The sequence below is a fragment of the Neofelis nebulosa genome, chromosome X (genome assembly GCF_028018385.1).
Source record: "Neofelis nebulosa isolate mNeoNeb1 chromosome X, mNeoNeb1.pri, whole genome shotgun sequence".
NCBI classification, from domain to species: Eukaryota; Metazoa; Chordata; class Mammalia; order Carnivora; family Felidae; genus Neofelis; species Neofelis nebulosa.
Window position 1 is genome coordinate 13,563,967 of NC_080800.1, and position 12,362 is coordinate 13,576,328.

Here is a 12,362-nt window from a genome sequence, read left to right on the forward strand (position 1 = left end):
CTGGACTCTTGGGCAGCACTTACAGGATGCCTCCAGGGTGAGATTATATTCTAAACAGAAATGTTATGTGGTTGAAACAATATACACGCCCTTTGTAAATTCTCCCTGTAATGCCTCCTTGCAATTCATGTTATTCAACTGTGCTTGATTTTTAAGATACTTCAGGGGTAAATGTCACCTTTTGGGATTTTATTAATAGTATTACTTTTTAATGAGTCTTTTGAAGTCTCTTTCATTATAAACAGCCTGTTTTCCCCGGAGATAATAACTTGTAGTGCCAAATATTTGCATTTCACTTGAAACGAAACTAAGGGTTTGAATGTTTTAAATACAAGCAAATCTAATTCTCCTGTGTCTAGAGAAACTGCATAATGGACCATATGTATGTGGCTTAAGCAGACAGATGTGGAAGGTTTCTCTCTCCTTTTATTTTTTCTTAAAAACGCTGGCAGAGCTCAAAATTGGCACCAACTCACAAATATCTCCACCCAGCCAACAGAACCGCTGGAGTTGAACTGGGAGAGGCCTCCTAGGGTGCGTGCATGAGTGGAGCTTTGCCTGGTTCTGGCTTCTGCTTGGGAGCCCGAGGCTCCGTAGCTTATCCACCCCCATTTCTCCGTGCCTCCAGCCTTTGCAGTTCGACATTCTCTCTTAGGTGGCTGACTTCTCAGACCTTTGTCAAGTTGTGCCCATTGTTTCACTTGACTTGTGGGTTCGTTTGGAGATGTTGTGTGCAGATATCTGGGTCCTGCAGCAAGATGGCCCTCGAGCCGCTGACAGAGGGGTCCTTAGCTGCCATCTCACTGCTGGAGTGGGCCTTCCTCTGGTCATGGCCGTATGGCTTTTTCCTCCCTGACTCCTCTCATCCTCTCCCTAACTCTGGCTCATCTTGACCTCTGGCCAGGGTTGCTCATGTGGCCTTAACTTGTCTTCCTGCCTTTAGTGTTTCCCCTTCCATTCTCCTCACTGAAGTGATCTTTCTGTAACTGACATCTGATTATTTCATTGCCCTGTTTAATACTTATCTGTGGCTTCCTATTGCCTTCTAGATGCAGTCTGTACCTCTCAACCTGGGCCTTCATGATCTGGGCCTTGCTTGCTGTCTGGAGCACCTTGAGGCAACTCCACTAACATCCGCTTTGTACCAGCAATCTTTTCTCTCTACATGTAGCCCACTGAGCTAATTTCAGAAGATGGCCATCTTCTCTCACTTTTTGGAGTTTTGACAAATGCTATTCCTTTTGTTTGTCTTGCCCTGCTTGTTCTATGGCCTGGCTTCTCAAACTTGAGTGTGCTTCATATCATCTAGAGGGCTTGTTACACCACAGATTCCTGGGTCCCACTCTGGAACTTTATGATTCATCAGATGTAGGGTAGAGCCCAAGGTTCTCTGTTTCTAGTAAGTCCTCAGGTGATGTTGATGTGGGTGGTCTGGAGACTGTACTTTGAGTAGAAAAGTTCTAGACTACCCTTCACTGTTTTTGAGATTGCCTGTTTGTCTTTCTCCCTGGTTAAACTCTAGCCTTCCTTGAAAAAAAAGAATCTGTTGGCCCAACAGGGTAGCCAGAATCTCTAGTGTCTGAAATATACTTAATGATCAGCAGGTATCTGTTGAATGAATGAATGAGTAGATCACCTCCTGCAGCAAAGTTCAAATCATTTTGCTTCTTGTAGATCAGCTTTCTTTTAGACTGTTTCAGCCTAAGAATATGTGGAATGTCATCTACCCCTTCCGTATACCTTCACCTGTCCCTGAAGCACTCACTTAATGGATATGGAACGTGAGAACTCCCCGTAGAGATCAGAGACCATGGACGAACTACAGGAAGATAGACATGGACTTCTTTTGATAGATCTGAAACTTTAAGTATGAAATAGACTCCTAGGTTTTCTTTCATTAAGCACAGCACAGAGTAGTACTTCTGCACCTCTTTTAATATAAGACATAGACCTGAACTTACTAGAGTGCATCAGTCAGTGGATCTCACACTGCTCTTTGGTATCTGCGATGTACCTGCTAATGACTGTACATAGAATAAAGGAGTACATGATACGGTTGTGGTCCTCCAGGTTGAAACCCGAGTGATGATATTCAAGAGCACTTGAAGTGTTCACACTGTGTGGCACTTACAAGAATTCATATTTTTAAAGATGGCTAATTACTTGGTTTATTAAATCAGTTAAAACCATGCAGTGGGAAGCAAGGGGAAAGAGAATGGGGGTAGGTGAACACATTTAGTGCAAGCCAGGAGGAGGGCCACACTGTGTTCTGCACGGGTTATACAGTGTTCATATGCCCTCTCTCTTTGTTGTGAGGCCTTCTTGGTTTGAGGGAGCAGGAACTCTCCTTGCCCGCTTAAGTCTTCTTGAACTGGAGGAGGGTTGGAGTTCTCACGAGTCTAAGAAATGAGAGACAGGGAGTGGCCCACTGGTCCTGAGGAGTGGGAGTTCTTGGTTATTTGTGCTTGTTTTGCCATTAACAGGACTTGCCCTAGTCTCCTTGAGTTTTCTTCACTATCCGCTTATCTTTTGGCTGCCAACTGCCATCCTCACCTCCTTTGCTTTTTCGTACTTCTCTACTCACGGGTTCTGCTTCTGCTGGTTCTGGCTGTCACTGTGCCTCATGGCCTCTCTGTATCTGCTCAGGGTCTGCTTTCTGTGCTTGTTGATCTTCATATTTCTTATCCACACCCCCAGTGATGAGCATACGGCTGAAGTTTTCCGTGCTGGAGTAGAGCTTTCTATGCGACAGCATCCCAGAGGCCAGAAACTGTGTGCCCACCCCTGCTTCCTTGGACTCAGTTGGGCAAGAGCAGGTGTGAGCTGGGTGTCATGGTGCACACATGACCGCCAGGCCCGCCTTTGTGTCAGAGCTGGGGGACGGGCAGTGCCGTCTGCAGTAGCTATGGGCCTGGCAGGTACATTGGCGGGCCCTTGGGGGCACTGGGACTTGAGTAATAGGCTCAGAGGCTGGGGATAATAGGCTGAGATCAGAGAAAGGATGGGCTGGGAAGAAGGTACACATCTGACCTACGAAGAGTGAGCAGATGCCTGCTGAGAGTGAGCAAGGAGGAGGAGGAATTGTAAGGACCCTGAAGGCTGCGTGGACGAGGTACATTTTTTAAATTAGGCAACAAGTCGTCTCTGTATGCTTTTGAGCAGAGGAATCATCACTTCTCCTGTCTGTTCCTGCTTCCTGCTGGCAGAATAGACCTGACACCTGCTAAGAGGCTACTGATGCCAGTCAGGAGTGAGATAATGTGGGAGAGGAAATAGAGTGAGCAGGTGGCCCTGGGATTGGAGAGAGAACAAACGTGGGCTCACATAACAACAACTGGATACGGCAGCTTCAGTTCCAGGCGGAAAGGAGTGTATGGTAGGGAAATAGTAGCTTCTGTGTCAGAATCAAGGAATGCAGCGGCCAACACCCAGCACAGACATTTCTGTGCCTTCCTTTGCAGGGTGGCAGTGGGTAGAGCTCTCCAACAGTGTCCTGCCGGGTTCGTGAACCATCTCTGTCCGCTTAATTGTTCACTCGTAAACATCTGTTCTTGTGTCCGGTCCGTGCCCAGCTTTTTAGATAGATAGCTTTACTCCAGCTGTTTCTTTCAGTGCTACCCAGAAGGGCAGCGTTCCCGGGAGCTCTACACATTATAATTTGGCCAGGAACCCAATCCGTTGCATGCCGACGCCCTCTACCTTGGGTTTTGCCCCTGGAACCTGGTCATATGGGCATGTTCAGAAAGTGCTAGTGTGGAGCACTTGAATTTGGTGGGAGTGTTTTGGAAAATTGTGTGGTCCACTGGGTGCTTAGACTGAATTGTGGCCTTTCTTGCTTTATTTATATTATTACCAGGATGTTAGGGGTTTCTGAAAACAATTTGGAAGCAGCCCAATTTAGAAAAGTCCTGATATGGAGTAGGCTGATTTTGAACAATAGATAAAGTGGAGGGCAGTTACTTGCTGACTGCAGTAATGCATTGATGCTGATGGAAAATAATGAAGGATATGCGTTCATCCCTTGAGTTCTTTGAGTCTTCATTCCTTCATCTGGCAAAAGGATAATAATACCTGCTATGTCTACCTTTCAAAGGTTTTGAGATGCTCAGATGAGATAGGTGTGTATAGTCCTTGGTAAATTCGAAAGCATTCTATGAATTTAAGGTATTAACTAATGATCAGTGGCTTCGGGGGGCATTTAAAAATGGTTTGATTTACATTTAGTGGAAATTCACCTGTTAAATGAAAACTTTAAAGATGACATCTCAAGGTTATATCACAGCTCAACATTTTATAATCTCATTTCCTCTCTGAGAGGCCCCAGAGGAGAGGAGAGCTGGGTGTCCCCGGGAAGAATTACTTGCTGGGGTGGGGGTGTGTGTGTTGGGGTGGGAGGAAGGGTGCAGAGATGGTTGGATGTCTTTTCTAGGGATAGTGAGTAGAATGCTCTCCTAATGATTAATTTCTTGATAGTGTGTTCAGAAGCAGGCGGCTTTATTAGCAGTAATATCTCTTCTTTCCTAGTCTGCTTTTGTCCTTAAGGCTCACGTTGCTCATGTTCACCTCTTGGTTCCATGGAGGTGGCCCTTGGCAAGTAGCTCCTTAGCCTTAGGGTGGGTGGGAAGGATGGAACCACTTGTGCTTCTTCCCTCATTGCCTCTTACAGTCTTGTGTTCTCCTGAACTACTTTTCCGGTTGTCGGTATCCTTAAATCCTCAAATTTGCCTTGCATGCCCCCTAGTGGCAGGTCGGATGCACCCCTGGTTGTGTCATCCTGTTTGCTGTGGTCAGGAGCGGTTGTTCTCTACCTAGTTCCGTTTCGGAGCATTATTCCCAGTTCACAAATGTAGAACGAGAGGTTCTGTGATCCTCACTTGCCACTCGAGTAGGACCTGCGGAAGTGGCATTGGAATTGGAACTTTGGATTCCCAGATTTATACAGCGGGAATGCCTCAGAAAAAAGATGACGTGGTTATAGCTTTTGTAGATTTTTAAAAATGGCTTAAAAGGAATCTAGATTATTTTGCTGTCTACTCAGCTAATCTGAAAGGGTAAAAATGTGGTGAATATTTGAAGGTAAGAATGATCATCCTTTTGGGGCACCTGGGTGGCTCGTCGGTGAAGCGTCAGACTTCATTCGGCTCAGGTCCTGATCTCACAGCTCGTGGGTTTGAGCCCCACATCGGGCTCTGTGCTAACAGCTCAGAGCCTGGAGCCTGCTTCAGATCCTGTGTCTCCCTCTCTCTCTGCCCCTCCCCCACTCACACTCTGTCTCTCGCTGTCAAAAAATAAATAAAACATTAAAAAAAATTAAAAAGAAAAGAATGATCATCCTTTTTACTCTCTCTTCATCACATTGGAAAAACTTTTGTCCCTCACCAAGTACTCAGTATTTCATGCTCAGTCCTGTTAACAACTTTGAGGTGTACAAAGAAATGTATAAAGCATGCTGTCTGCCGCTCAGAAATTTATGTTCTCATTATGTCCTAGTTACAAGGTGTTTATTCTCTTGAGGAAAAAATAAGTATAATGCGTAACTTTTACTGATGTTTAATATTTCTACTTCATCTCGCTAAAGACAAATTCTCTGAACATTTGCATATTTATTTTTTATAAAGTCCTTTTCCGTGGAGAGAGAACCGCAGGATAACAACAGTAATTACCCAGATGAACCCTGGAGGATAACAGAAGAACAGCGCGAGTACTATGTCAATCAGTTCCGATCCCTTCAGCCTGACCCGAGCTCCTTCATTTCAGGTAATGGAGTCTGATGGGTGAAGACCTGGGTCCCAGATCATTGTCTCACACACCTAACAGTACACATCTTGAGAAAGAGTCCACACAAAACGAATGTGACAGCCTTTTGTGATTCCAGTTTGTTTTCCTCTAAGATTGAATTTCTTATCAACTATAAGCCATGCAGAAAAATACTTGGCAATGACATTTAGAAAATTACATTTCTGTTTCGAAGAGGTTAAATGGAATTTGGGGGAACCTGGTCTAGACCTGTGCCTTATTAGCTGGGGCACTTCTTGAAATGATAGACTGTGGCACCAAGGTGACACCTTTAATTGCTTCTTCATATTAGAGCCAAGATGTAGCATGGCCTTCTAAAGAGTTAGCGTCACAAGTCTCTTTATGTCATGTACGCTTTAGAAGTCCAAATTCATGCTTGTTTCCTTTGGCTCAAGTCTTTTTCCTCGGGATTTTCTGAGAAAGATTAAAATACAGGAGGAAACTTGGCCAGCAGTTTTATGTCCACATGTCTGTTCTTCTGGGTTGTCTTCAAAATATGTATTCCCATTGATTTCTCCTGTAAAATTCAAATTGAGACAAATTGGTTTAATTCCTGTGTGCCTATGTTTTACTGGGCTGAAGACTAAACAAACAGTGAAATAGTAGAGCCTGGAAGAAAAATTCATAAAACTTTTTTTTTATAGTTCAATTTTGAAGAATAACAGTATGCCCTCCCTAATTGTAACCTGACATACTGAATGTGGACTAAGACTAATTTTCTCTCGAGAAATAAGGTGTGTAATTGAAATATACTTGTACAAATTCAGACATCATTTCTGATTGGTTGGTAAAAGCTTTATTGAAAGCACAATATTGTAGATAGAGCAAATTAATGTTGACAACATGACTTAAAAAAAAATAAGCAGAAACCCACATTGACCATTTGCTGACCTTACCCGCTGCTTAAGTGACTTTCTTCACAATGTATGCGAATAATTAGACAAATACGGATGGTAGCTCTTAGGAGTGTTTTTATTTTCTTTTAACCTTTTTATTTTGCAGAATTTCAAGTACGGATACAGCTAGGGTAGCTAGTATAATGAATCCCTATGTACCTCTTACACAGCACCAGTGATTTTGTTTTGTCTATATATACTCTGTCAGCGCAGATGAGTTTGAAGCCATTACCAGATCCTTTCATTTGAAAATGTTTCAGGATGTATCTTGAATGATAAGAAAGGCCTCTTTTAAAAACATAACTGCAATTCATGGGCACACATTAAAAAAAATGCAGAACATGTTTCCTTAATGTCCCCAAGTCTCTGTTTCCCTGGTTGTCTCACCAGTGCCTTAAAAATGGTTGAATTTGTTCAAGGTCAGAGGGGTTCATATATTGCAGCTAGGTGATGCCTCTTTTAAAAATCAACTTTATTGAGATTAGCATACCATAAAATTCACTCCTGTAAAGTGTACAGTTTGGTGGTTTTAGTGTTTACAGAATATATTCACAATCTAAATTTAGAACGCTTTCATTACCTCCCAACAAACCACCTGCTTATTAGCAATTATTCCCCACTCCTTCTCTCCCTCCCAGCCCTCCATAATGACTAAACTACTTTTTCTCTCTATAGTTTTGCCTATTTTGGGCTTTTCCTATAAATGAAATCATATAATGTGTGGTCTTTTGTGTGTGACTTCTTTCACTTAGCATAATATTTTTAAGGTTTATCCAGGTTGTACTGTGTGCTAGAACTTCATTGAACTTCACTGCTGTTTATGGCTGAATAATTTCCACTGTGTAGATATACTACATTTTATTTATTCATCAGTTGACGGGCATTTGATTTGGGTTGTTTCCACTTCTTGGCGATTAAGAATAATGCTGCTGTGAACATTTGTGTGCACTTTTTTGGTGTGTGGATGTATGTTTTGATTTCTCTTAAATGTATAGCCTGGGGTGGAATTGCTGGACCATATGGTAACTCTGTGTTTAACCATCGGAAGACCAGTCAGACTGTGTTGCACGGTGCCTGCATCGTTTTGCGTTGCCACCAGCAGCATGTGAGGGTTCCGGTTACTCCACATCCTCACCGACACTTATTGTTTGTCTTTTGATTACAGCCATCCTAGTCATGCCAGATGGGCTGAGACTCCAAGAGGGAGGGCCTCAGGCCCCTTGCCATGAGGGTCTCTTGGCTTTGGGCGAGAAAGAGTTCAGGAGCGGGCTGTTTAGAGAAAGAGACACAAATTTATTAAGTATAGAAGTAAGAAAGGAGCTACTTCACAGACAAAATAGCTGTCTCTTCTCTCAGGTGAGGAAGAGGACCCCCCCTGCCTTTGCATCTAAGAAAGTGTTTTATGTGTTTTTAAATTAGTTGACTATATAAGAAGGGGCTTACTCTTTAGCTTTGGGTTTATCATTTACACTGAGTGGTTAGTTTTTCCATTGTCTTACGGTTGTGAAATTACCCACAGGGAGCAATTTTAGGAATGTCTGGCCTTTGTGGCTTTTACTGCCAGAGGGAGTAGGGTCTTATGGTCTCCCAGGAGTCAGATCTTGTGACTCTCTTTATTACCTGCTGACTTTTAGGTTAAGGGTCAGCCTAAAACCACAATGGCTTTGCTTTGGTCAACTTGTCTTCCTCCCTCCTGTCTCACTAGTGGATGTGAAGTAGTATCTCTTTGTGGTTATGATTAGTATTTCCCAGATGAATAGTGACATTGAACATCTTTTCATGTTCTTATTGGCCCTTTGTAGATCTTGTTTGGGGGGAAATGTCTATTCACATCCTTTGCCATTTTAAATAAATACTGAATGGTAGGAGTTCCTCCGTATAGGTATACCTCGGAAATATTGAGGGTTTGGTTCCAGACCACTGCTGTAAAGTGGATATTGCAATAAAGCAAGTCAAATAAATTTTTTGGTTTCCCAGTGCATATAAAAGTTATATTTACGCTATACTGTAGTCTGTTAAGTGTGCAATAGCATGTTATCTAAAAAAAAAACCAATATACATATTTTAATTAAAAATAATTTATTGCTGTAATATGCTAACCATCTTGTGAGCTTTCTGTGAGTTGTAATCACTGATCACGGATCACCGTAACAAATATAATAATGCAAAAATTTGAAATATTGCAAGAATTACCAAAATGTGATAGAGACCCGAAGCGAGCAAAGGGTTTTGGAAAAATGGTACCAATAGGCTTGCTCAACACAAGGATGCCACAAACCTTCAATTTGTAAAAAATGCAGTATTTGCCAAGTGCAGTAAAATGAAGCATAATAAAATGGGGTATGCCTGTATTCTCGATACATTTTCCTTATCAGACTTGATTTGGAAATATTTTTTCCCAATCAATGGCTTGGCTTTTTATTTTCCTAGTGGTATCTTTTGAAGCACATACGTTTTTAATTCTGTTGATATCCAGCTTATCTATTTTTTGTTGTTGTTGATTGTGCTTTTGGTGCCATAACTAAGAGATCGTTGCCTAATCCAAGGTCATGAAAATTTATATTTCTTCTAAGAAGGTGTATTGTTAGAATTTTATCTCATATTAGAGAGTTTATATATCTCTGTTACATTAGAGTTTTATCTCTTATCTTTAGGTCTTTGATCCATTTTGAGTTAGTTTTTGTGTTTTTGTGTATGATATGAGGTAGGTATTCAAATTTCAATTCAATTCAGATTCTTTTGCATGTTGATATCCAGTTGTCCCGGCACCATTTTTTTTTGGGGGGGGGGGAGATTCTTTCCATGATTTAATTATTTTAGCATCCTAGTCAAAATTTAGTTTACCATGAATGTGAGGGTTTGTTTCTGGATGTTAATTTTTTTTCCACTGATTTCCACTGTCTAGTCTAAAGCCAATACCACACTGTCTTGAGTATTGTAGTAGGTTTGGAAATTAGGAAGTGGGAGTTCTCCAACTTTGTTCTTTCCAGTTTTAATTGTTAAAAAAAATGCTTTTTAATGTTTATTTTTGAGAGAGAGAGAGAGAGAGAGAGAGAGAAAGAGAAAGAAAGAAAGAAAGCAGGGGAGGGGCAGAGAGAGAGGGAGACACAGAATCTGAAACAGGCTCCAGGCTCTGAGCTGTCAGCACAGAGCCCGCCACGGGGCTCCAACTCAGGAGCCACGAGATCATGACCTGAGCTGAAGTTGGATGCTTAACCAACTGAGCCACCCAGACGCCCCCAGTTTTAATTGTTTTGATTTCAGTTTTTAGGGATTGTGCTTTTTGAAATTTAGTTTTATACTTATATAAAATTTTTACACAGTTCTGAATTTGAATCTACAAAAATGATGAACAAAGTCTAGCTTCTGTTCCTATCCCCTCTCTTCCTTTCTTGCTCCCTTTTTAATGGTTTATCTGTTTTTAAGAGTAAAAGCAAATTCATATATGTACGTGTACGTGTATATTCTTATCTCTCATCTTTTGTTAGATAAATGATAGCATAGTATTTGTACTTCTCTCCACCTTGCTTTTTCCACTTAACTCTATGTCCTGCTGATTATTCCATAGTTGCATGTAGAGATATTTCCCATCCCCTTTTATAGTCGTGTACTATTAGATTGTGTGATATGCAATCATTTATTTAACTGGTCCTCTTTTGGGATTATTTGTAGTCTTTTGCTATGATACATATTTCCATTGTGAATAGCCCTCTGCACATGTCTTTCTTCATTTTTGTTATTTTTGTCAGTGTATCTTTGGATAGTGTGATTTTACTAGACATTGGAAAACACTCTTTCATTAGGCTTGTGCCATGTTGTCATTGCACCAACATCGTACAAGATGCTCGTTTTCCCACAGTCTTGTTATCACAACATGTTTACCTACTTTTGTATTTTCCCTCCATTTGATAGACAAGAAATCCTGTGTTTGGTTCAAATTTATAGAACTCTTATGAAGAATATTGAATTTTTAAAAATATGGTTAAGAGTCAATTGGGATGCCTGGCTGGCTTAGTTGGTAGAGTGTGTGACTTGATCTTGGGGCCGTGAGTTCAAGCCCCATCTTGGGGTAGAGTTTACTTAAAAAAAAAAAAAGAGCCAATTAGATTCTATTTCTGTGAACTGTCATAGCTCTACCTGTTTTTACATTGTGTTATTGGTCTTTATTTTTTAAAGGTGTATATCTATTCAGTATGTTAACATTTTATCACTGATATATCAATGCTATATATAGCTGTGTGTGTGTGTGTGTGTGTGTGTGTGTGTGTGTTTTAACTGGGCTTAGAGACTCCTTGCAGTAAAAAGTCTGAATCCACATTTTGATGTTTGGTTGCTGACAGCTTTTTAAAGCCTCACCTCTCTCTCTTGCGCCATATCAGGCTTCACAGCAGGTCTGAAAATGGCTGGAAAGGGCAAGGAAAGGAAGCTGGCTTAGGGTTTCTAAGTTGGCTGGGAGTGGGGCTGGGGTGAGGGTTCTGGTTCACTGATGGAACTTCTCTTAGCACCAAAAGAAGGGAGCACGTGGGCTCTCATCAGTTTCCTCCTCTGGCAGGCGGCAGCCAGGGCACAACTGAACTTGTTAGCTGTCAGCTTCCCGGTGGGCCCTACCTAATCTCTTCGGGACACCATGGCAGAACACCCTCTGTACTGTCTGAAGGCCAGGCCAAGTCTCTTGTTTGGGTTTGGACCTAGTGTGATTTGAAGAAAGGATATTAAGGGGGAAAAAGAAGAATGAGTTGAGGGGAGAATGTCTTTATATCTATAAAATAGCTGGTAAATAGGCTTTCAAGACATTTCTTGCAAATGTTTGACACAAGGTGGCTACGTCGATGGCCAACAATCCTATGTCAGCATTATTTCCAGGATGCTTTTGGGGAGAAAGCTCATTGGTTAGTAGGGCACTTTGCCTTTGATCCATAATAATCTATCAAAGGAAAATAAGTCTGCTTTAGGGTACATTATAATCCATTGTTTTAAGGCCAATTAGAAGCCTTGAGATTGCCAAGGACTTTTGACTTTATTGGCTTAGAGCTTGAGGCTTTGATTTAACTGTTCTTTGTGTTAGAATTGAGGCCTTTGAATTTTGAAACTGGTCTGAGAGCTGAAACCATAAAAATTTCTGTCTCAATAAGGATGCGTCTAACATTAAGTGCAGTTGGGACCTGGAGCAGTATAACATGTAAAATGGAATTACCCGATTTCAACTGATACTGGTAAATTTGTGATGAATAAAGAAAGTAGCAGGAGGTTCCTGGAAGTTTCTCAAAGAGCCACCAAGAGATCTTAAATCTCACCAAAGTCTTTACCAAAATGTCTGTTTTATCTTTGTGTGATGAGATTAATGGTGTTAATTTTCTTCTTTTTGCTCTGTTTTATTTTTTTTAAGTTTATTTATTTTGAGAGGGAGGGTGGAGTGGGGAGAGAGAGAAGAGGAGAGGAGAGGAGAGAAAGAGAGAGAGGAAGTATCCCAAGCAGGCTTTGCGCTGTCAGTGCAGAGACCGACACAGGGCTCCATCTCATGAACTGTGAGATTCTGACCTGAGCTGAAATCGAGAGCCGGACACTTAACAAACTGAGTGACCAGGGCGCCCCTAATTTATATGTTCTTTTAAAAGCTGTTAATATGTTGTTTTTAGTCATATGATTTATAGTTGCTTTGATGAATAAGTG

The 12,362-nt window shown here is 41.5% G+C and overlaps 1 protein-coding gene across 7 annotated transcripts in view; it reads left to right on the forward strand.

Annotated features, from left to right (window-relative positions):
• The window catches only part of REPS2 (RALBP1 associated Eps domain containing 2), a 237,098-nt gene that overhangs the window by 93,405 nt on the left and 131,331 nt on the right, over window positions 1-12,362 (forward strand). For all 7 annotated transcript variants that reach the window (XR_009257199.1, XM_058713845.1, XM_058713840.1 and 4 more), the window contains exon 6: window positions 5,619-5,757. Coding sequence is in view for 6 of the 7 variants with exons in the window: in XM_058713845.1 (XP_058569828.1) it covers window positions 5,619-5,757 (139 nt within the window). In the remaining variant the exon portion in view is untranslated. The remainder of the gene's footprint in view (window positions 1-5,618; window positions 5,758-12,362) is intronic.